Genomic DNA, 24,223 nt, shown 5'->3' with positions numbered 1-24,223 from the left:
CCTCTGTGACCAGCAAAAACCAAAAGGACAGATGACACTTATAATACTTATTACGGGTAAAAAGATCCAAGATTGCTGCAGCAGTAGAAGGCCTACACGGTGCACATGCGACATTCGCCGCCGTAGCCTCGAAGTCATTCGAAATACGATTGTCACGATCGTCACGCACTCTACGATTGTCACGATAACAATTCCGACAAAAACGTGAACCATTTCATCTGACCTAGAGGTATCAGGATTTCTCAGATAATCGGGCGAATCTCAACATGTATCATCTCTTTTGCCGTGTGCAGGATTGAGATTCGTGACATGCCAAAATGCTATGTTTTTTTTTTTTTTTTAGAAATACATGATTCTCCGTTGACGATTGTTGGACTTTGACGAATAATTGACGTCAAATTTTCCAATTATTGTTTTCACCAAAATTCTCAGTCATGCAATGCCACCGTTCATCCCTATTTCATTTTATGTTCTTTTATACATTCAATTGTAGTACCATCATCTGCCAGTTATTTTTAAAGTTTAACAAGAAATTGACTGGAGCGGGGTTTGAACCAGCGACCTCCGGAGTTACCGTTCCCGTGCTGTACCTTCTGAACTATCCAGCCCAATGTTGACGGATCCCTTAGCCTTAAAAAATATTTAACCTTAATATAATGTAAAAATACGACGTGATTACTTTCTCCAACATGTACCGCGACATTTTTAAATTATCAATAACAGAAGGTTAAAATAATGAAAATGTGGTGTTAAAATGGGAAATAGCATGACCATATAACACAGCATTTCCATGATTAAAGAAGTATTGTTTTGACTAACTTCAGATTTGATGTGCCTTGCTTACAACATTAGCAAGTGTAACATTTTAAATTGTGAACTTTAAAAAAAAATCTCTAAACAAAATCAAAAGTTTTGAAGACTCACCTTCCGTCATGGGTGTTTCCAAACGTGTTCCTCAAATACAGATTTCACTACCAATGGTCGACCTTCCAGAATTTATCTTTTGAAATGACGGATCAACAGGTTGTAAACAGTACTGCAATGCGCTGAGCAATATTTCCTTAAAACGCTCACGGGAGAAGAACTTATGACAACTGCGAGCACTTGTGCCTGTTCGTCCTGGCGATTTTCAACACTTGTTTTCCAACTCCACGCAACTCCGCGATTGCTGATCCGCTCCGCCGGTTTCACGGCTCACTTCCAACCGTGTCAAAGTTCGATCTGCCCGGGCAGTATCGCTCTATCCCCCGTAGTACTAACCTCTCCTCGGTGAATGTTTGTTGGAAGTTTCTTTTTTATTTTGGCCGGTGTTGGGTGTTGTAATCTCCGTGTAAGCAAACAACTACTTACGGGGAGCGTGTACGTGTTTGGTGAGGCCGGGCTACGCCTTTAAATCTCCCGGTACCAGTCACCAATGAAACACGGTACAGTTGGATATAGACCTCGTATAACTTGTTGACGACAAACAACTTTGATACAAACAGTTTTGTGAAAGCAAGATCAGAGGATAACACAAAAATTTGTATATTGAACTTGATTTTGAATCAAGCAATAAATATTCAATAATTTCATTCTTTAAATTTTTGACGACAAAAATTTATGACAAACAATTCTTGAAAGGTAGATTTAGGAAAATACATGCAAATTGTAATTAAGTCTAAAAATGAACATATCCGTATTTTCATTATTATTTACTCAATGGAAAAATATCAAACCGAAACACCGACGAGCCAATGCACCAAATGAGTAAATTTTAAAAAATTAGTAAATAAAAAAAAAAAATGACACTGTTTGTATACATTTTATTTTTGGACAATCGATAATCTGAAAACTGTATGTAATACACCTTACCTACGTTAGCCAGATATGTTTATGTTAATTTGAAGTTTGCATATTTCGTGTTTTCTCTATCCAACCATAGTTTGTCACACAACAAATTTGCAAACTGCTTTTGAGACTTTTTAACGGCTGGACTTTGTCGAAATATTATCAGGGAATTTGATCTAATCAGGCAAATCCATTTGTGTATCTTAAAATTAAAAGATCATTACAACAATTCCAGCGGTTTTATACACAGACACGCACGCACTGCTCGCCTCGCAGTTATGTTGGGTTAAAGTCTTAAACAAAGTGCGGGCATGCGGGGATTAAATTTTGAAGTCTGTTGTTAAGTGCCGTCATGAATACATTTTTTGTTTGTGTTCAGTGCGGCCAACTTTTGATCAAAACAAAACTGCTTTTCCGGGCAACGGCGACTGAAGATTGTTTCTAAGGAAGCGGCGGCCTCGTTTGGTAACAGCCGTCGGGCCAACTCAAGTTCAAACGTGCCGTGTAGTTCATTGTCCCGACGGCTGTTTTCGGTTGAAAACTGAATTGAGAACTATATGAGAATTGAAAATGCATGAGAAAAAACTTGTCTGTCACCGAATGTTAAAGAGGTACACAGGATCATTTGCTTCGTTGTGCCATTTTTTTTTCGTTGGACGCAACATAATTACTCACAATCTTTAAGAAGAGTGCATATCAACTCAGCCTATAAACATAGCATGTGAAGTAGCCTAACTCGGTGTCAAAGCGGAGAAAACATTTACAGAATGTTGCGTGTCTCGTAACTGGATTCCGTTAACGTTGATTACGCATGTAAAAAAGTGTGCCTGCGGACACACTTTTTTTGAAAACTGCATTCAATGATTGTTTGGTTTCAATCAAAATTATTTCACTGAGGCGAAATAATTTCATAGATTATTTGGTTCCAGTCCTATCTTCACTTTGAGGAAGTTTTTTCCCCATAAAATTGTATCGTTCGTTTCCGAATAATTACTAATGTTTCTAACTGTCTTAAGAGTCAGGTGCAACTTTATAGCGCTTCTAAATAAACAATGCTTGCTGTGGTTTTAAAAAAATCCACAAGTTTCTTCAGGCTTGCGAGCTGCAGTGCATTGGGCGTATTTGAGGAATCCTTGGTTTCATTACCGTACATGAACAATTATTATTTCTGTTTCGTAGTGCTAAATTAAATTTGGTGTTGAAATGTCACTGACCGGACTTTTCGGGTGCAAGGCGAACATTATTTTGAGCGTGTGGATCTGATATTTCACCCGCCGACAAATGTCACCTTGGAACCCACAGCTAGTCCGCCAAAATCTCAGGAATGTTCTCCGAAAAGCGATGCCGGTGTCAGTTCTGCCTCATAGCTCAGAGATCAAACGCGAGCCGATTCCAAGCCGCGACCGGCGACCCTTAAATCTACCCTTACCGATCCTGCGTGGCAACCTTACATCGACCCGCGCCCTTTTGTTGGGGGTAAAAATTACCCCTTCGGAAAAATAATACCACGGTAAACACTGTACAACAATGCTATTGTTGTTGCGCCAATCTCTTGACAGAAACGCGCACGCCCTGACTTCAAAGATTGCGACCGAATTCGACTGTGTTAGTTTTGGGTTAATAATTAACTTTTGAATCTGAAACTGTTTCTTTTCTTAACTTGTGTTTATTACAAGCATTCCAAAACTGTTTTCCCCCTTACATTAATAGGGGCCTATGCATTATTGAAAGGGATGAATGCCACAAATTGAGACAAAATTGACCTTGACTATTGCTCCCTTTCAAGGCTTTTTAAAATTCTAAATTGAAAAATTCTAAATTCTAGATTCAATTTCTTTGCTAAAATTTATTGGTTTATATTGAGTTTAAAAAAATGATATGCTTGGAATAATTCTACGAAATGCAGTTTTAATTTGATTGATTTGTATCGGTTTTATTTTTGAAAATCGTTCTAGTTCTCGTAATGTAAAGTGTCTTCGTAAAATGGCCTTGTTCCAAATGATTAATTAGCCTGTACCTTCAAAAATAGACCAAATTTGTGTTCCCACTTTGAAAACCCCAACCATCACATCGAACTTAAAAAGGTCACATCTCCCAGTCCCCCTTTTCAGTTGTTGTTTTTCGTCTGTCATAATTCAGGCACTGACGAGCCAGTTGAAGAGTTTCTCCCAATTTCTCTTTTTTTCGACCATGTTGAGCGTCAGACGCCCATCGACTCTTTCATCAAAATTTTTGAAGCATCTCTGGGACACTTCAATTGACGGGAGTTATGACGAGTTGTTTCCCATCCCCCGTTACCACAGAGATAGTGGAAGGGAGGATTTTTCCCCCGGACGTAATCTCATCAGGGTCCGGGACTCGAGTTGCAGCGGGCCGCACCGAGACCATATGCCGGCATATTGTCACTCAAGCCCCGTAGCGCCACCTGGCCCCGCCACGGTCACAAGTGCTCGTCAAACACGGAGTTTTTAGGTTTTTTTTGTATGTTCGTCGTCTTTAGTTTCGCGGATCCGGTAGGCCTATAATCCGGGATATAGCGGTTTTATGTTGCCTGTATCCTATTTCTGGGGGATATTTTTTTATCCTGAATAGGAGGAAGATTTAGGGGTGGTTTTTGTCCTGTGTGCGTGGTTAGTGTGTACCGTGTACGGGATGTAATGTTCAGGCGTGTGTCGTGACCAACGCAAATACTCCAGATGAGGTTGAATGTAGGGCGATCAACATGGATTATGGTTTTTATGCTCGTGATGTGCAGCATGTACGAATTGCGTGCATCATGATAAATGCCCTCGCTTAAAAAATAAAGAGAAATACGAGGGCCACAAAACCCTAATAACGGAGAATCTGAGGTCATGCAAATAATGATTGGGCCGGCGAAGACAATTTCGGGCCTGTTTACTGGCCTGCAAACTTTAGAATAGACCTAAGACATAATGACGTCACGCTTTGATTACAAGTGCACTTTCCTATGGGAGCCAGGGGGACGATTGGTTCTCATATAGGCAAACCAACATGTAAACAAAGCTTGACGTCATTATGTCTCAAGGTCTATCAGGTCTTTCGCTCTCTGCATCCAAGCGCCATATTGAAAATGAGAGCGAGGCTGTTAGACCCATACACGTTGTTCTACGTTGGTTTCTGAGCTGTTCACGAATAGACACATTAAAGTAAAAAAAATTCTAAAGAACACCAGCTACAGTGCATGCCCCTTTAACACTCAATATCGCAGTTTTTAATTAATTGGCGCAACACTCGACGGATTGGGTGTACGGCTTGGGTGTCCGTTCCGCTTCACGCTCGCTTGCGCACTGCGCACAACCCGTGCGGCTGTCGTACGTCAGTATAATGTCATCCGGATATCGACGACATTTCCCCTATGACTGTTATAAGTCGATGAGTGATATATCACAGTGGTGTATATGTAGACTATACTCGTCCACGAGAAAAAAAATGGTGAAACAAAGTTAGGCAGTTTTATTCTGGCCAACAATTGGTATAAATTTACTTCGATAATACTTTAATTTTTGTAAAATTGGAATTCATTTCTGGGAGAATTTTTTTTCCCAAAGTTGTATAGTTAGGTACTTCTTTTTTTTTTCTTTTTTTTTACAACTTTGGACAAGAATTAATTCAGCAATACTTGCCCATTTTGAAGATTATTAAAAAAAAAAAAAAAAAAGGGACTTTGCGATTATTTTATTAGACTGGTTCACAATCCGTCCTTCGTCGATTCTGGCGACGGGGAGCGGGAACCACTGATTAAGCAAATTGCTTCTTACCAGTGAAAGCGTCAAGCTATATATGATGCTTGTCGCTGGTTCCGAGCTGATCTCTGCCAAACGTATATTCCTTCTCAGTAGCACTATGAAACTTGGGCCCAATTGAGAACAATTATATAGTTGGCAGTATTATGAACTAAATTCATCATATTGAGTCTAGAGTCACTAGCCCTAGTTTAAATCAACAACTGTGCGCCTAGCAGCTGCGCATGTGTATTTCCAACTCCCCCCCCCCCCTCCTCCCAGCAAAATCACACCAACACCCCGCTCGTCAATATTCCAGAGTTGGGCATCTCCCAGACTTCATCTGATATTCAGTATCACCATGGAGCCGCATCCTTCTCTTACTAATCCTCACATACTCCTCTTCAAACCGCCACTCTCTCTCTCTCCCCCTCCTCAATAACTCACTTCTCCGCGATCGCCGGTCATCTACCGCACAGACCCACCGGACCTGATGGACCGGAAACCCGCGGCCCACAGCGCGCCAGCCCCGCATCACTCGACCGGGGATATTGGCACTCCAAACGGCCCGGCAACCCGAGACGACCGGTCCACTCTGCAGCCTCGCTCCACCGCGCCTGTCTGACAAACAATCACAGTGCCAAAGCCTCTGCCTATTTGACATCTCAGGAAGCGGATCTATAGAGCGCTTTGTCGCCTAGCGTGTATTGCCTTTCAAGAAATAATATCATTTTTCAAGGACCGTTAGAAGCTTTTACATAATTTCCCCTTTCAACGCATACGAAATTAGGAGTATCAAAACACAAACGCACATCGCCCCAACCCCCCCCCCCAAAAAAAAACCCTTATTCTCCTTTCCACCAAAAGCAGCCTTTAAAAGAGCGCACGAACTTATTGTTTCTTCTCACGATTTCTTTTCCCTCCAAGATACAATTTTCCTGTAGTTTCATTCCAGTTTTGTTTAGATAATACCGTCCATTGTCTTCTTTGTTTCATAAAAAAAATTGCGGTGTAATATTGAAAATCTATCAAACAACTTACAAATCTATAATATGGTCTCATCTCGATAAACCCCTACAATTTTTTGAATGCAATTTCCATACATGTGTACCTTTATCTATTGACTCATTGAACCCCCACACGTGACCAGCCACTTAGGCATGCGCAATTACAACCAGTCCGTATTTCAGAGAGTCAAAATGCAACACTACACCGTAATCTTTTTGCGCAATGCACGTGTGCGTTCCACGCTTAGATCCGAAAGTAAACACAAGATAATGGTGCGTCCAAGCCACAAGTCCGCAAACATAAAAAGATACATATCTAAATCGGCCAACAAAAAATGCAAAATGCGGCCGACTACCTACAACGTGTCTCTGTTTTTAAGATGGTCCGACCTCTTTGTTCAAAAGCCACGACATGATTCTCAAAATGTAAATATTGGAACATACTCGCTACGGGCATATGGCTTGCGGAATAGATCAGGAAACAGAACTAGATCAGGAAACAGGGGTATGATTTCATTGTTTGGAAACATGGACTGAATGTCTTCGTGTCGTATTTTGCTCCATGTTTTTTTTTTTAGTACGTTTCTCAATACATGTATTTACATAACTGTGGTTCCAATTATGACAGAAATGATATTTATGCTCCATTTGTTTGAGCTTGCTGTTTTAAAAACACAATGCTTCATGCAACATTCATGTTTACAAAATTGTATGTATTATCACACTTGTCAAAATAAAGGAAACATTACTGTATTAAAGAACGGTCAATTTCAAGACTACAAATAAAATTCTAAACACAGTTTTAGCATTAATAAAACTTATAGAATTCTTTTATTTACATATGACATTTAATATTATTAAACACATCACACACATAAAAAAAAAGTTATGTGAAAAATTACGACAACTCGGTCTTTCAAACCTTTTCCCGTACAATTATCACACACAAAATTTCAAACTATTATACATCATTTTACAGCACAAATAATCTTACGTTTTTTAATATTTTCTTCTTCATCTTGGAATATAAATAACCATGATTTTATGATACCCTGTGAGAAATTGAGAAATTGGGAATCCGCCTAAATAGGGTATCTGCAGAGGCCAGAAGGGCGCCCTCTGTTGATTTTTCTCGGCTGAGATTTGTTGTACAGGGAAATTTTGGATGGCTTTTCATATTTTGTGGATGAGGTCTGGGAAGGTTAAAGGCCAGGGTTGCATTGACACTGCTCCAGAGGCCAGAAGGGCGCCCTCTGTTGACTCTCCTAGGCTGAGATTTGATGCATTATGTCAGGATATTTGAATGGCTTGCTGCAGAGGCAAGAAGGTCGCCCTCTGTTGACCTTCCCTAGGCTGAGATTAATTGCATTCTTTTATGCCAGGATATTTGAATGGCTTGCTGCAGAGGCCAGAAGGGCGCCCTCTGTTGACTCTCCTAGCCTGAGATTTGTTGCATTATGCCAGGATATTTGAATGGCTTGCTGCAGAGGCAAGAAGGTCGCCCTCTGTTGACTCTCCTAGGCTGAGATTCGTTGCATTATGCCAGGATATTTGAATGGCTTGCTGCAGAAGCCAGAAGGGCGCCCTCTGTTGACTCTTCCAGGCCGATATTTGTCCCACAGGAAGTTTTGGATTTGGACGGCTGTTCATTCGCGGACGATGTCTGGAAGGCCAGGGTTGGCATGACCGCTGCTCCAGAGGCCAGAAGGGCGCCCTCTGTTGTGAAGACGCAGCATTGCAGTTGCTCCAAATTGCCCTGAAACCAATACCAACAAAAGGTACAACAAAGATTGTCATGGCAGAGCGGTTAAGAGCACCGGACTCAGCAGAGTGGGGGTTTGAGTCTCGGTCTTGACACTTGTGTCCTTAAGCAAGACACTAAACCATTATTGCTTCGTCCTTCGGATGGGACGTAAAGCTGTATGTCATGTGGGTTGTATAATGCACGCAAAAGAACCCAGTAACACTTATCGCTAAGAGAAGGGGTACGTGGTTCCGGTGTTTCTCAGTTTCTGGCAGCGTGTTTGTTCCTCATACATATGAGGCTGAACTTTCAAGGAAGGAAGGAAGGATAACAAGTTTTAGACTGAGAAACATTTAGATCATTTAAAAAAATATAGTTCAGAATATTTTTACAACTCCCCATAGACATTTTGATTCAGTATAACTTTCCATCATAAAATTGGCCTCGGGTTCTTTCCCACTAAAAATAACAATTCTTTGACATATCAGCTTGATTCTTACCTCCAGTGTTTTTGCGCATTCTCCCGTTAGTACATCCCAAATTTTGACCTGCAAATCCAAGCATATACATTTTACAGGGGTGTGAAATCTCAGCTTTAAAGCTGATTTCAGCTTTTTGTGTGTGTTGGATTTCAGCTTTTTTCAGCTTTTTCCTTCACTTGCTGTGTACAAAAGTATAGGAGATTTCCTAAGTTCAACTTTTTTTACACTTTTTTCAGCTGTTTTCAGCTATTTTTATCAGTGGTCACTCACACCCCTGATTTTATTTGAGTTATCTCAAATAGTACTGCGCAATATGGGAGACTTTTGAGACAATTGGTGGCAGCAATCACACAGGTGCTGTTCAATTGTTTGCGTCATGTTTAAGTTAATGTGAACATGCTCAACATGACGCAAACAATCTCCAAAGGGAGAGATATGACTAGTCTGGTTCCCTGTCCCCATTGTCCTTCGGACTTCAAATATGGGGATAGGTAGCTAGCACTGAACCTGACTACATCTGGAGGCATTCCTCCTGATGTATGCAATCATATGCATGACGTGTAAAGGCCTGAATCCCGCATCGTGAATTCAAAATCACAACAGTAATGCTTGCTCGCAACCAGCCTATTGCAAAATGGCAATAGGCTGCGCTACAAATGTGCAGTTTCTGAGGTGATGAGCTTCGATTTTTGCTGAATTCCAAAGTGTCTCTGGCAAATTTCAATAAAGAGAGGGAAATTACTGTTCAGTATTTAAAACCTATGCAGTTGAAATGCTTGAAAGTTACCTTTATGGAGACACTGATGATTTTGCGTACTTTTGGGGTAAGACAAGATTGAGTTTCTTTATAATCGTGTGTTCAATCACCGTCCATGAACAAAGCTAAGCAGCGATTCAAAAATAAACAATCATGATGCGCGCGCAGAGGTGACCCAATCAATGGCTTTAAATGGGAGCTAGCTCCCGGTCCCCATATTTTAAGGGGGGGGGGGGGAACAGTCTAAGATATGACAGACATCTGAATACCATTATCACAACCGGCACCAGTGGAGTGTCATGGCCTAGCGGTTAAGAGCACCCGACTCATGCTCTGGTGTTTCAGGGGGAGGCAACAGTGGCGTGGGCTCAAGCCCGGGCACTTGTGTACTTAAGCAAGGCACTTAACCATTATTGCTTCGTCCTTCGGATGGGACGTTAAGCCGGAGGTCCCGTGTGTTGTATAACGCCTAACGCACGTAAAAGAACCCAGAAACACTTATGGTAAAAAAAAAAAGTCTCCGGTTTCTGGTTTGCGCGCGCGTCGCCGTAGCCATGCGCGTCGGCAAAATGAAAAAGTTTTTTTTTCAATGAAAGATGATGTCTCAAAACCGCCAAACTCACTGGTTTGACTGGAATTCTGCTGCTGCACAATTTTAACGTGTTTTTAGATTGGGTTATGGTCGAGAATAAGCTTTCTGTGGCCTCTCTGGACTCCCATACATTTGCACTAAGTTTAGTCGGGCACCATTTGCAGTCATCAGCCGACATTTGAAGCAAAAAAATAGGTAAAAAAAAAAAAACCTGCGTCGCCGCACCACTTTTTGGGCAAGCTCCATACCAGAAACCGGAGACTTTTTTTTTTGGGCCTATCGCTAAGAGAAGGGGTTTGCCCGGTGTTTCTGGCCTCCTAGTAATACTCCCTTGTGGAAGTCCTTAGGAGAAGAACCAACCAAGTACCAAGTACCAGTGCGAAAAATGCTGTAAAATTGTGCACAGAAATTATTTGTTCTGACTACACATATGCTAATGTGTCCAACACACTAGAGCTCTAGTGGGCCCCAGCACAACACTATACTGTTCATGCATGGAGCCCATATTAAAATAGAAGAACTTTTTTGACACAACCAATAAGTGACCAGGCAATAAGGACCTTTTGTACTGCAGCATAGACCGCTTGTACAGTCATTGTTAATGAATCAACATAACAAACACACCTCAAAGATCATGGTTGCTGATCTATAACTGTGGGACAGTTAACCCCTGATCCACCAGAATGTTTTGGAGGATTTTGTAGGAAGGGAGAGCCAAGCCTCTATTACTTTGCATGGGGCTTGATGCCACTTGAAACTAATGGTAGGTACAAAGAGAGTGCTACATGTATTTGGTTTCTGCACAGTTGAGAATTGTGCAGGATTCAGGATTGTTCTTGTTGAAAAATGCTAAGAGAACTTAAGTTAATGTCTCACCGATTCGTCATCGCCCACGCTGGCCAGTATGGTTCCATCCGGTGAAAATGCTAGCGCCCTCACCCACCCAGTGTGGTCATCAAGAACGAAGAGTAGACTGCCATCATGAGGCCGCCATAACCTGATAGTTTTATCCCACGATCCTGAAGCCTGTCAATAGTACAAGAAAAATATAACCTACTGACTTAATATGTGTTAACACCATATTATGAAGTTGAGGTTATATAGAGTTGTAGAAATGTCCTCACAAATCATCACAAGTTTTATACACATTTTCACAAGACAACACAAGTCATCACAAGTCCTCACACATCATCACCAGTCCTTACGTCATTACAGGTCCTCACATATTCTCACCGTGACAACACAAGTCATCACAAGTCATGTCATCACAAGTCCTCACACATCATCACCAGTCCTTACGTCATTACAGGTCCTCACATATTCTCACCGTGACAACACAAGTCATCACAAGTCATGTCATCACAAGTCCTCACACATCATCACCAGTCCTTACGTCATTACAGGTCCTCACATATTCTCACCGTGACAACACAAGTCATCACAAGTCATGTCATCACAAGTCCTCACACATCATCACCAGTCCTTACGTCATCACAGGTCCTCACATATTCTCACCGTGACAACACAAGTCATCACAAGTCGTGTCATCACAAGTCCTCACATATCATCACAAGTCCACACACACTATCACAGGTCCTAACACATTCTCACAAGACAACACAAGCCATCACAAGTCATGTTATCACAAGTTATCACAAGTTATCACAAGTCCTCACACGATATCACAAGTCCTCACACATCGATCATCACAAGTCTTCACACGTCCTCAAGTCCTCACAATTCATCACAAGTCCTCACATGTCATCACAAGACCTCAAGTCTCCACAAGTCCTCACAAGTCCTCACAACTGACTTGTCACCGCTCGTTTGAAAAGCTTGTGAGTGACTTGGGCTTGGATGAATTGTGATCTTGTGATGACTTGTGATCCATCACATTGATTGCAACGCTGTGAATTAATCAAATGAAAGGAGTAATTAAGGTAAAGTCGCATTTCTTGTAAAAAGAATCCGTTTTTATATCTATCTTTACCAGCATGCCCATGCTTGAGAAAGCGACAGCGTAAACGTTGCCCGTGTGCCCGTTGAGAACTCTGCACTGCTCGACTCGAGGATCGCGGACCATGGACCAGAGACGCACAGTGTGATCCCAAGATCCAGTCGCCTTGAAGAAACAAAAATCAGAAGAAAAGATGTGATTAGATTGGAGTGGACTTCCATTAAGGTAAGCTTTTCAGACTATACTCTTGAGACAAACAGATCACATGCACTGCAGTCATATTTGAGGTGTGGTTTTGTTCAACAGGGATATGCAGGAGTAGGCACCTTGGTCATTCATTGTTAATGAACTAACATAACAAAACAACCTCAAAGATGACGACTGAATGTAATCAGTCTATTCAGTGGAGTTGCTAAACAGGAAAACATAGCTGACACCGAAGTTTTGCCCTAACTTAAAAACAAGCTCAGTGCATTTGTTCTTGTAATTAACAAATCTCCGAGGTAAGCAGCCCCATAAAATTGACCCCTAGCATATTAAAAAAAATCTGTTATATGACGTTTTTCCACCATGCCAAACTTCAAATCATACTTTTGTAGAGTGTTTCTTTACCATTTATTGTGGATGTGAAGACCATACTAGACATTAATTACTCGTGAATTGCGAGTCGCATATTTTTCACACAAAAAATACCTTTTAAAAACATAAATCCGATGTTTATTTTCCAAAAGTATGTTTAAGAGACGCTAAAAAACGTAAAGCACACGAACCCTACCGCACCACCCTCAAGGTGGTGTTGCAAATAATGATGTTTTTAATGTACCCTTCCCTATTCCTACAAAAGTCCGCTACCTACGTATCGTCTACGTGTATGTGTGACCATGTCCATGCACATCCATTTAGTACAAATGTGACTCGCACTTGGACTTGAATCAAGTGACTCAAGACTCATACTTGGACTGGATTCGAGTGACAACTACAACGTTGCTGTATATATGTTCGAGTATTCTACGTCATTTGTGGACATGATTCGTATTAAACAGAACATATGTTTTGCAGTTCTCTTACCACAAACTTGTCATTCAGAGAAAAAGCGCAGCACTGTATGACATTTCTATGGCCACTGAGAACATTCTTCACTGTTCCTGTCTGAAATGAAAATAAAAAAATACCTAAAATGTTTATATGCAATACCTAAAATGTTAATATGTAATATGCGCCGCAGCACTTTGTATACCCTTATAAGGTGCTACATAATGGGTCTCATATTTCTCATAAACCTGTCTTTAATACTAGGCATAATTTACAGCGCCTTGAGTACCTTATTGTTGGTAGATACGTGCGCTATATAAGACTCCAGTATCATTATTATTGTTATTAAAAGTTTCCCACAAGAAGTCCATCTTTTTTTTTTTAGCGATTCAGTAAACACCTCAAGTCCACTCCAGCCTGATGTAGTCTTGTTTCAGAATGCCATGGTCCATTGGTTACTATGTTTAACTCATGTATGTACGATAGTGTGTGGGTTCGAACCCCAACAGGAACATGGTGTTTGTGCCCTTAGGCAAGACACTTTACTACAATTGTCTCTCTCCACCCTGGAGTATAAATGGGTAACTGTGAGGGTAGAGGACCGAATGTTCGCTGATATCGGCTGCTGCGTGGTCTTGTGGCCTGATGAACGGGGTAGTAATTGTAAAGCGCTTTGAGATTGTTGATACAATGGAAAGCCCTACATTACAATTGGTACAATTATTATAAATTTGTTATTGTGTCAAGCCCTGCCAAATGTAGACTTGTTTCAAGGAGTAACTGACCTTTAGGTTCCAAACGAGGGCGCTATTGTCCCAGGATCCAGAGCACAGTAGCTGGCCGTCGTAAGAGAAGGCGACAGTCTCAACACTCCTACTGTGGCCTGAAAATAATAAAAGCTGGTCGTAAAAATCCAAGTTCAAATTCAGATACATCTGGAATTGCGTGTCTTTTTGCATAATTCAATGTAACCCTCATGCCACCAACTTTCAGCTTTGAAGTGGTCTTGAGGGTCTTTCACACTATCCAAATTCTCCAGCCTTGACCCGGGTCCAACCCGGAGATTTTTGGAACCCTGTTCACACTAACGAGAATCAAACACAGCTTCTTCCCGGGTTTGGCCTCTACCCGGGGTAAAATCCCACCCTGGTCAGGACCAGGGTTGAGAGGCTCTACCCGGGTAGAAAGTCCCAAATCTAAGTGTGAACGGTACACCGTGCCTACAAGTGTTTAATTGACCCAGCTGCAATAGTACTTAGGTAAGGCGCTCTACCCGGGGTAAAATCCAACCCTGGTCGGGACCAGGGTTGAGAGGCTCTACCTGGGTAGAAAGTCCCAAATCTAAGTGTGAACTGTACACTGTGCGTACAAGCGTTTGATTGACCCAGCTGCAATAGTACTTAGGTAAGGCGCTCTACCCGGGGTAAAATCCCACCCTGGTCGGGACCAGGGTTGAGAGGCTCTACCTGGGTAGAAAATCCTAAATCTAAGTGTGAACAGTACACTGTGCCTACCGGTGGTTAATTGACCCAGCTGCAATAGTACATCGGTACGGAGCTCTACCCGGGGTAAAATCCAACCCTGGGCAGGACCAGGGTTGAGAGGCTCTACTTGGGTAGAAAAAAACCAAAATCTACAGCTGACCCATGTTCAACCCAGTAGCCACTCCGGAAATCAGGGAGAACCTTGACAATGACTTTCCATTATCCAGTCAGGGAAAAGTCGGGGAATTTGGGAAAAACACCAAATATCTGGGAAAACTTAGGGAATTTGCCAGTGACCCAGAAGGGAAAGTTTTTTGCAAGTTTGGGGGTATGTGTGCCTAGATTGTACTGGATATCATATGCCCTACTTCTAGATATCATTGGCACGGCCTGAACATATCAAGCCCTCGTTGGACGATTTTAAAGGATTGAGGATGCATCCTAGCAAAACGGCCTTGGATTAGGGGTTAGGGTTGAACTACATCATGTTTCTTACCCGTTAACTTGTACACAATCGATGCATTACAAGTCCTCCACACTATAACGGTGGTATCGTAGGAAGCACTGGCAATGTACTTGCTGTCGGATGAGATCGCTACACTCTTTATTGCACCTGCAACATCGTACAAAAAGGAGCCAAACTAGATCTTAATTAAACAAGTTATACAGACTTATACTGCGAAGTTTGGAGTTCTTCAAAACTAAATGGATATAACAGTTCCCCAAAAAGCAAATCTTTTAAAAACAAATTCACTGAACCATTGTATTTGAGAAAGGTGTAATGAGGCAATTTTGTGTTGGGATGAGCTGAATGGTTAAATTATTTTAGCAGAAACCTTAAAAAACCAAGTATGCCAAGTTTTTGTTATAATATTTAAGCAAGTCCTGAGCTGCCACAAAGCACCATACTAGAGCCTCTCACCAAGGCCAAACTGCAGCAGCAGCACAGTGCATATATTGGGTATCAGTGGCTTTGAAGGCATATAAGATCAATTGCTTTTCATGCATTTTGTTCGTTTTCAATAACACCACCACTCCAAATCCAAAGAAGGATGTTCAAAACCTAAACCTGTTGAAGTTTCAGCTCAGTGGATATCACACTCTTCCAGAAAACAGTGAAAAACCATGCAAAACCTTTTGATCACGGCATTCTTCATTTCCAACAATCAGTCAGTTGACAGATTGTTGGAAATCACCTACATTTCGTGATTTCTTCTAAATGACAGCAAGCCAGACGGAATAATTTCACGTTGTGTTTAGTACCAGTACGATCTTTAATCCAAGTAAGATTTTTGATAATAATTTGGCAGGTTACTTTTGTAGCCACAGCTGGAGACACAGCCTAGGCTTCAAAAACCTCGTCACCTCTGACCTTTATGCTCAATCATCCTACAGACCAGCTGACCGCTGAGTCGGTTGAAGACTCGGACTCGGCCATCGTCCGCGCCTGTCACCATCATCTCAAGGTCCGGGGAAAAGGCGCAACAATTCACCTACAAATTCAGATCACATCAGATAAAAGGAGTCAGGTTGACGCAGTGGTTCTTTCCTTGCCTTCCACCACTGTGAACCGGGTTCGATTCCTGCCATTGGTCCACATGTGGATTGGGTTTTCAGTCCTTACCTGATTCCATGGGTTTTCCCCAGAATATTCGTCTGGGGTTTTCCTCCCACCTCTCAAATTGTAATTTCCTCTCATTGTCTCCTCTCTAGAGGTTTCTGTGGCCTTGCGAGCTACAGTGTCTGGGCGTTTTCGAGGAATGCTTGGTTTCATTACCAGAAATAAATAATAATGATGATAATTAGAATAACACATAATAAATGCATTTAGTCATAAAAATATGTTAACCTTAATTACCCTTCTAAATTTCAGAGGGTAGAATAAGACACCAAAAAATGCTTGGAAAAAATATGAAATTGCACAATTAAGTTTGATCCGTCATGAAGTGTCCAGCAGAGAGGAGGATGTTTGGGATTAAGCCATCACAACTTGTGACCCAACTTGTGATTTGACTTGCGATTGGCTTGTGAAGAGTTGTGAGGAGTACTGCTAGTGATGACTTGTGATAGCTTGTGATGGCTTGTGATGGCTTGTGATGGCTTGTGATGACTTGTGATGGCTTGTGATGACTTGTGATGGCTTGTGATGACTTGTGATAGCTTGTGATGGCTTGTGGTGGCTTGTGATAGCTTGTGATGACTTGTGATGACTTGTGATGACTTGTGATGACTTGTGATAGCCTGTGAAAGCTTGTGATGGCTTGTGATGGCTTGTGATAGCTTGTGATGGCTTGTGATGACTTGTGATTGAATGGTGATTCAATAATGATTGCAAATCTCCTCTTCACTCATTTACCAACACCCCTGACCAACATGACCAACCTCATCTTTGTGTTTGCTGTACTCTTTCTTGCGGGCGTGGTCAAAGGTTCCATCAAGATCTAGCCGAGCTGACAGCATCCTGAGCGAAAACAAAATAGAAAACATTACCCGTCACTACAAAACTAACTCCTCACACTTAAATAAACTTTCATCCAACATTTTTTGAGGGAGTTGGAGGCTATATTTTTTTTTTAAATACCGACAGCAATTTAATGAATTTATTTTGAACCGGCAGTAGCCTACATGTAACTAGTAATTGTATTTTTGTAAGTAGGCCCCCTAGTTACACTACAGAATTGTTGAAAAAATACACAAACTTATTTGATCAGGGACGTAAAAACTTCAATTTATTTTGTACTTTTGACTTTTGTAGGGTTGATCATTTTGTTTGATGTTGATTGGGCATGTTTGGTCGAACAAAAGGCCTCACTTGGTCCGAGTATTAAAGCCTCTGCAAATCGCCCTTTTAAATTTGGCTATGTTGGACTAACGTAGTCCGAGTAACTAGGACTCTACGGATCGCTTTTTTAACATTTGCAAATTGCACATGGTCGCCCGACCATGTCAAAATGTTAAAAAAGCGATCTGTAGAGTCCTAGTTACTCGGACTAGGACTAACGTTAGACTCAGTAAGTTAGAGTTAGACACTAGAGGCAGAGCCGGATGACTGTCGACTGTGACTGTGTCACTGCCTCCGAAATTCACTGCCTCACTAAAGCTCACTTGATCGAAATAATTATTAATACTCCGAGTCCGACTAAGACTCACTCAGTACTCACGTTTATTTTGGTACACAGGCCTCTTCCACGCCTTGGGTGACGATCGTTGTATTAAAGTAACTTTCTTTTCATGGCAACATGCATGGAACACTTCGGAAACAAAACTCCAATTTGTCCAAAACAAATCGGTTTTTCGCAAAACTAAACGTCAAACGGCGTCTGTAGCAACACGGTCTGCTCTCCGCCTCGCAGACACGCGTGTGAAACGCTTGCAGTTACACGCTCTCAGACTATTCAATCACTTCCGCACTAAATAGTCAGGTACCCTAATTTTCGTACCATATGGTGTGAGCTGAAAGTCGTCTAGGATTCACACAATAGCAACAGAACGAGAAATTACCGTCGTGAAAACTTTGATAGTCGTATTGTGTCATTGTCCCGACTTTTGTGACTGAATAATTTCATGTTTACGTATTTATAGAAGTAGAGATTGCAACTTGATAATAATGGCGCAAACGTCACAGCCGAAGTTGTCGTTGGAGGACGCAAAAGGTAAAAAAACCAAACATGTTTTTGGACGATTTCTGTCATGTCTGTTGTGTAGGCTAAACTCGGTTATACGCTAGAGGGCGCTGTTAAAGTAAACCAATAATTAAATAACCGAGTTTTTGTAGATTTTTTGAAGTTATGCAAAGGCACTTTTCTTAATTTTTTTTTAGAGTATAACTAACTTTGAACATAGTTTTACTTTCCCCCTTTTTTGGAAAGATTCCCGTATCTGGCCATCACTTATTTTTCCCCTTTAAGTGACATGTTATATTAAAAAATAGCAATATTTTTGTGCAGCACCTGTGGCCGATTGGATAGCAGGGTTCAATACCAAGCTGGTGACATTTTAGATTTTTTTTTCATCCCAAAAGTAAGAATATTCTTCTTTTATTACTTACATATAATTACAGAATATTTTCTTTTTCTGATTTGTGGCTCTAGTAATGATTAACATTAGACTCCAGAGCAATTTTTTTTTTAATGGGGGGGGGGGGGGGGAGGAGGGGAATGGGGGATATAGGCCTCAATTTTATCCAGATTTTTCAGCCCATTTTGTTTTGTTAGATACTTTAATATTCATATCCAAGAGAAAGTTTAGGTTGCCCTAATTGTGGACAGGTTATTTTAATTCAGTGACAATGAAAGAACCGAGTCAAAGTCCTCGACCATGCATATCACCGAGGAACAGTGAGGGCGCTCTTTGCAAGCACTCTATAGAGCTTAAAGTAATCGTAGTAGATTGTAATGTCAGATGAGTTGCAATAATTTTAAAGAAATGTTAAGTATTTCGCTTTTTATAAGGTATAAATGTAAGAACGATTTCGTCGACTAGGTAGAACTCGTTCTTCCAAAAATCAGTCAATTGACTGATCTTTGGAAAAACCTACATTTCTTGATTTCTTCTAATTGACAGCAAGCCAGACAGAATAATTTCACAGGGTGTTTAGTACCAGTATGATCTTTAATCCATTAGTAAGCTTTTTGATAATAATTCGGTAGGGTACTTTTGGGATAAATGCAAATGATCCTATATGTCTTTATCTCCTCAGCTGTCCTTCAGAAGGTCTTGGATGCCTTTGTGACACCGGAGAACAAGACGCGCATGGAGGAGGTCAAGGACGCAGCGGGTAACGACATGATGAAGATGATGCAGATTGTGTTTCCCGTGGCAACGCAAATCCAGATGGAAGTCATTCAGAAGTATGGTTTCTCGGCCGATGGAGAAGGTAGGATTTGTCTTGATGACAAGACTAGGTTGCCCAGTCAAGTTGGACGGTTGGACCCAAAAGTCTATCAGCTGGTTTTAGGCAAATTTGAGAGGCTAAAAAGGGGGTGGGAGGGGCGTAGCCCAGCTTGTCCGACACTATTCGTGATGATACATGTGGCATAATATGTACCACGTGATGCATGTTCCATGCCTCTTTTCCAGCAGTTTCTAGCGCTGGTGTGCCTCACACTAAATTCAACTTATTTTTGTACCCTCACCCCTAGGCCCTTTTTGCTAGGAACCCTCAGTCCTTCAAAATGTTGCACTTGTGTTCAAATGAAGGATACCCACTGCCCCAATCCTCCAAAATCATCCTGTTCAAACACCATTCAGCCTCAATCTTCCAAGATCAACCGATACTGAATGTCCATGTGCCGTTAATCCTCCACAATCCTCCAAAATTGTATCTTGCATTCAGCCTCAATCCTCCAAAATCCTCCGAAACTGCCCAGAGGACTTTGGAGGGTTGTGGAAGGTTAGGGTTAGGGCCTTTTCTTTTTGTTTTGATTCTGTATTTCCATCCATTCCCCCGCTTTTTGTTTTGGGTCGGAATGGGGTTTCTTGGGTGCTCGAGCCCCCTATCCCCCTGTCTAGGGGCTATGTTATGGTTTGATAAGCGACAAACCGAAGCCGCGATGACCCGCCGCCGCGAGAGGGCACTATCACGACCAACCAATATCGCCCAGGGACTTGTCATAACAATGTCTAGGGAATCTCCTGAAATCTCCCCCTGAAAAATGGGGGAAAACTAGTGCGCATGCGCGACTTCTGCAGGCAATTACGGTCCATTTTGAGTCCTACACATACTACACGTAACAAAAGAGCTGACCAGTGGAGTTGCACAAATGCCTTGCTGCATCTTTTTTTTGCTCTGGAAGAAATTTGAGAGTTTGCTTCGGAACTACAATAATTTTTTTTGAGTTGCGCGCTGCATATATTAGGCCAAACAGGTGGGCGCGCATTACACAACCAATAACAGTTTCCCCAGACGTTGTTCTGACAAGTCCGTGGGCGATATAGGTTGGTCGTGATAACGCCCTCTTGCGGCGCGGGTTATCGCATATCAAAGCATAACAACGTCTAGCCCCTAGACTACCTACCCCCCTCCAGTGGATGCACAATTAATTTTGTTCGTACTCAAAAGGTGCACCTTTAATCATCGAAATGAGAGTCAGTCACCTGTTCTCTTCTGTAAACTTCTGGTCCCGGAAGAGCCACTTACAATATGACACTCCAAGATATCACATTGCCCATTCAACTCATGCTATTCGTATTCATAGTTAGAACCCCCCACATTGTACATTTTTGAGATGACGATTCCCACAAGTCTCAGAATTCGATTGTGACCTTTTGCAGCGGCCGAATCAGTCCAGTTCCCATCATCCCATAACAGGTCATTGTGCTTTTCTTTTGGCCCCTTTGGGATTTACTTGTCCGTTCTTACCATCAATATGCTTGGAGCTCTTGATTGCTTCTTCGCAGTTGTTTATAGGGACAAAAAGTGAAGTCAGTCCATAATTTTACTCCCTCCTGTTTTTTTTTAAAATTTTATTTTAGAGAAGACAGGACAATTTTTTAGACATGCGCATGATCTGCAGGTGACGGGACTTTGTCGCAGCACTCAGACACAAAGGCCATTTTCCTCCAGAGTACACAATCACTCCATGGTAGTGAAAAGCAATTTCCCTCCAGAGAAAATTTGATATCTTTTCTGACAATTCTTTAAAGGTCCCCCCCCCCCAAAAAAGAATAATGTTTCCTGAACTATGGATCTGCGTAAAAGGCCGGTTCGTACTGAACGAGAATCTCAGCGCGATGGGAATTCATTCAGGTAATGGCGAACCTCACAATGAAACTTCATTAATGCTGATGCTTTCGCTTGAAGCATGAACCGTACTTAAGAGTGCAATGACTGAGGCTTTGTAACACACTGTCCTGGGAATATACCACACTCTTTTTTTCGCCAGGATGCAAACACTAATCTGCAACTACAAGTTTTATGTATGTATTAAGTGCATGACGCATTTGAGTTAAACGAAAGTTCAGCTTGTAGAAAAACTGATGGCAAATAATCCCCTTGGATACTTCTTTAAGCAAGCAAAATAACTTTCTTCAAGTGATCAAATATCATCACTTGTTCTTACGAGTAAATTGATGCATTTCACGTGTAAGTTATCATACATGTGCAGAAATACAAACATTAATTTGCAGTCGGCAATATGTACAGTATGCATTCATAAAGTTTAACAAACGGTGTACATTTGGTTACTGATGAAAGTGCAGCACGCAATAAAACGGAATGAATATATATAACTCTTCTTATATTCCCTTGGAGGCTTCTTTGCATAAAAACAATCTGTTCCAGGGATTGAGTCAAGCCATTTGCTCTAATGTTTAAGTCATCCGTTCCCTGTACATAAGTGTTCAGGTTAAAAATAAAGTCAACCTCACTAAGACTAAAGAGGTAAGATGGAATTTTTTTCAGGTTAATGTACATTGTAAAATTAAAATTGACTTTTGCCCTTTCACTTTAAAAAAAAAAAATAATAAAAAAATCACACGCTTAATGCTCGGTGGGATTCAAACCCACAACCTCCTGCTTGCTAGTGCAGACGTCTTACCACTCAACCACCGAGTTTGCCAGGGTTGGCTGGCTGGTTTGAGTCTGATAAATAATTGTGATAATAACAAATTAGTGGTGCTTATATTGTGCTTTATACCGAAGGTCTCAAAGCACTTCACAATTATAACCCCTGTTCACCAGGCCATGAGACCAGTTTTTGCAGCAGCTCGAGATCAGCGCATTCTGGTCTGTACCTTCACGGGTACCCATTTATACTTCTGGGTGGAGAGAGGTAGTGGTAGTAAAGTGTCTTGCCCAAGAACAAAAGCACCATGTTCCCGTCAGGGTTTGAGCCCATGTACCACGGCACGTGGGTCGAACACCGTAATTCATTGGACCGCAGCGGGTATCGCAACCAAACTATTCATAAGATGGAATTTGCGTCAGGGTGATGTGAATTCAACCCTGGGTTTTGCCATTAACCTGGGTGAAAGAGCAAAACCCAACATTGAAAGTAGAACTTAGTAACGAGTTTGAACTTCGCCCCTGTCTCTGTGGGCAAGTCATAGATATCACTTTGAACTTTTTTGTTCCTCTGATGTTTCTCACTGTACCAATTTCCTCTCATCAGGTGCGGTAAAATTTGCCCAGCTGATCCGCCACTACGAGACCATGGACAGCACGGTGGCCGAACTCTCGACCCAACTCAAGGCCATCTTCCTACCCCCGCTACCACCACCCACTGCATCACAGAGTCAAGCCTCGGTAACGTCATCCTCGTGATGTCAAGAAACAAAACAAGTTGACCCTGTCCTGCTTGTAAGAGTGAAGAGACTCGAACTGTTTTGATGTCTGATAGATCTCCAAGTTTTGTACCAGTCAAGAGTCTGGCTGGAGATTGGAAGACTACCAAGCAGACTTTTTGCCAATATGTAGGAACATTAAAATGTCAAACTATTGGCCATCTTGGCAAACTATTGACCATTTGTGGCTGACCATTGACCATCTTTGGCAAAAAATTGACCGTCTCTGGCAAACTATTGACTGTCTCTGGCAACTATTGACCATCTCTTACAACTATTGACCACCCATGGCATAAAAATATTGGCTATCTCTGGCAAACTACCGACTATTTGTGGCTGACTATTGACCATCTTTGGCAAACTATTGACCGTCTGTGAAACTGTTGACTATCTCTGGCAACTATTGACCATCCATTACAACTATTGACCATCCATGGCCAAATAAAATTGGCCATCTCTGGCAAACTATTAACCATTTGTGGCTGATTTTTGACCATATTTGGCAACTTATTGACTGTCGCTGGCAACTATTGACCATCTATTACAACTTCTGACCATCTATGGCCAAACAAATGGCCATTTCTGGCAAACAATTGACCATATGTGGCTGGCTATTGACCATCCATGGCAAACTATTGACCATCTTTGTAAACTATTGACTCTCTCACCATCTCTTACAACTATTGATCGACCATCTCTTGCAACTATTGACCATCCATTGCAAAAAATTGCCATGTGTGGCTGACTATTGACCATCTTTAGCAAACTATCGAATCTCTTTGGCAAACTATTGACCATGTCTGCCGTAAAGTCTCTGCAGACTAAATGACATTGTTACTTTCGTTGTAAACATAAAGAAGAATATCATCACATTAGGTTTAAAAAGTGCATTCTTGCCTCATCCTTGCCTTTTCTCGCCTTTTCTCTTAGTCTTTTGACAAGAGTCGGCTTGCCTAGTTGAGCTGCACCCAAATGTCTGTTTAGGACATTATTTATACTCCGTGATTCAGACAGTCAGCCAGTCAGAGGAAAACAGGCTGACCCTCCAGGCCTGACAAAAACATTTTAGTATGCAACTTTGCTATATTAAACTTGATACTTCTTTGATCAAATCATCATCATAATCTTGTCCATTACCCATTGTATGCAGAGCCACTTGAAAGTACACTTTGCACTCGTGTTGTGTTAGTCATCAACTCAAAGTGGATGTTACAATAAATGAAGAAATATGATACCTTGCGTCATTCACATTTGTCAACAAGTCTGTCATCCATTGAATTAGGACGATAACGATCGTCATTTGTCTCGGGAGATT

General features: G+C 41.5%; 2 protein-coding genes across 3 annotated transcripts; one reads left to right on the top strand and one right to left on the bottom strand.

Annotated features, from left to right (window-relative positions):
* Positions 1-7,579: 7,579 nt before the first annotated feature.
* On the bottom strand, positions 7,580-17,960 carry LOC119720570 (WD repeat-containing protein 38-like). 2 transcript variants are annotated; one of them, XM_038190287.1, is made up of 10 exons: positions 17,776-17,960; positions 17,008-17,086; positions 15,998-16,118; positions 15,122-15,238; positions 13,927-14,024; positions 13,178-13,258; positions 12,143-12,274; positions 11,029-11,178; positions 8,822-8,869; positions 7,580-8,333 (listed from the first exon to the last, which is right to left on the bottom strand). In XM_038190287.1, exons 2-10 carry the CDS (start codon positions 17,083-17,085, stop codon positions 8,115-8,117), a joined length of 1,044 nt encoding a protein of 347 aa, XP_038046215.1. In that variant the 5' UTR covers position 17,086; positions 17,776-17,960; the 3' UTR covers positions 7,580-8,114. The 2 variants fall into 2 exon arrangements, with proteins under 2 accessions (XP_038046215.1, XP_038046214.1); XM_038190286.1 differs by having other exon boundaries at positions 17,787-17,959.
* Positions 17,961-18,085: 125 nt separating this feature from the next.
* LOC119720571 (protein C10-like) lies at positions 18,086-24,140 on the top strand. The gene is made up of 3 exons (XM_038190288.1): positions 18,086-18,278; positions 19,325-19,501; positions 22,737-24,140. The coding sequence occupies exons 1-3, from the start codon at positions 18,233-18,235 to the stop codon at positions 22,886-22,888; spliced, it is 375 nt and encodes a 124-aa protein (XP_038046216.1). The 5' UTR covers positions 18,086-18,232; the 3' UTR covers positions 22,889-24,140.
* Positions 24,141-24,223: the final 83 nt, after the last annotated feature.

The sequence above is a fragment of the Patiria miniata genome, unplaced genomic scaffold, assembly GCF_015706575.1.
Source record: "Patiria miniata isolate m_02_andy unplaced genomic scaffold, ASM1570657v1 HiC_scaffold_9, whole genome shotgun sequence".
NCBI classification, from domain to species: Eukaryota; Metazoa; Echinodermata; class Asteroidea; order Valvatida; family Asterinidae; genus Patiria; species Patiria miniata.
Note: the sequence above shows the minus strand (reverse complement) of the source record. Positions and strands in the feature narration are given on the sequence as shown.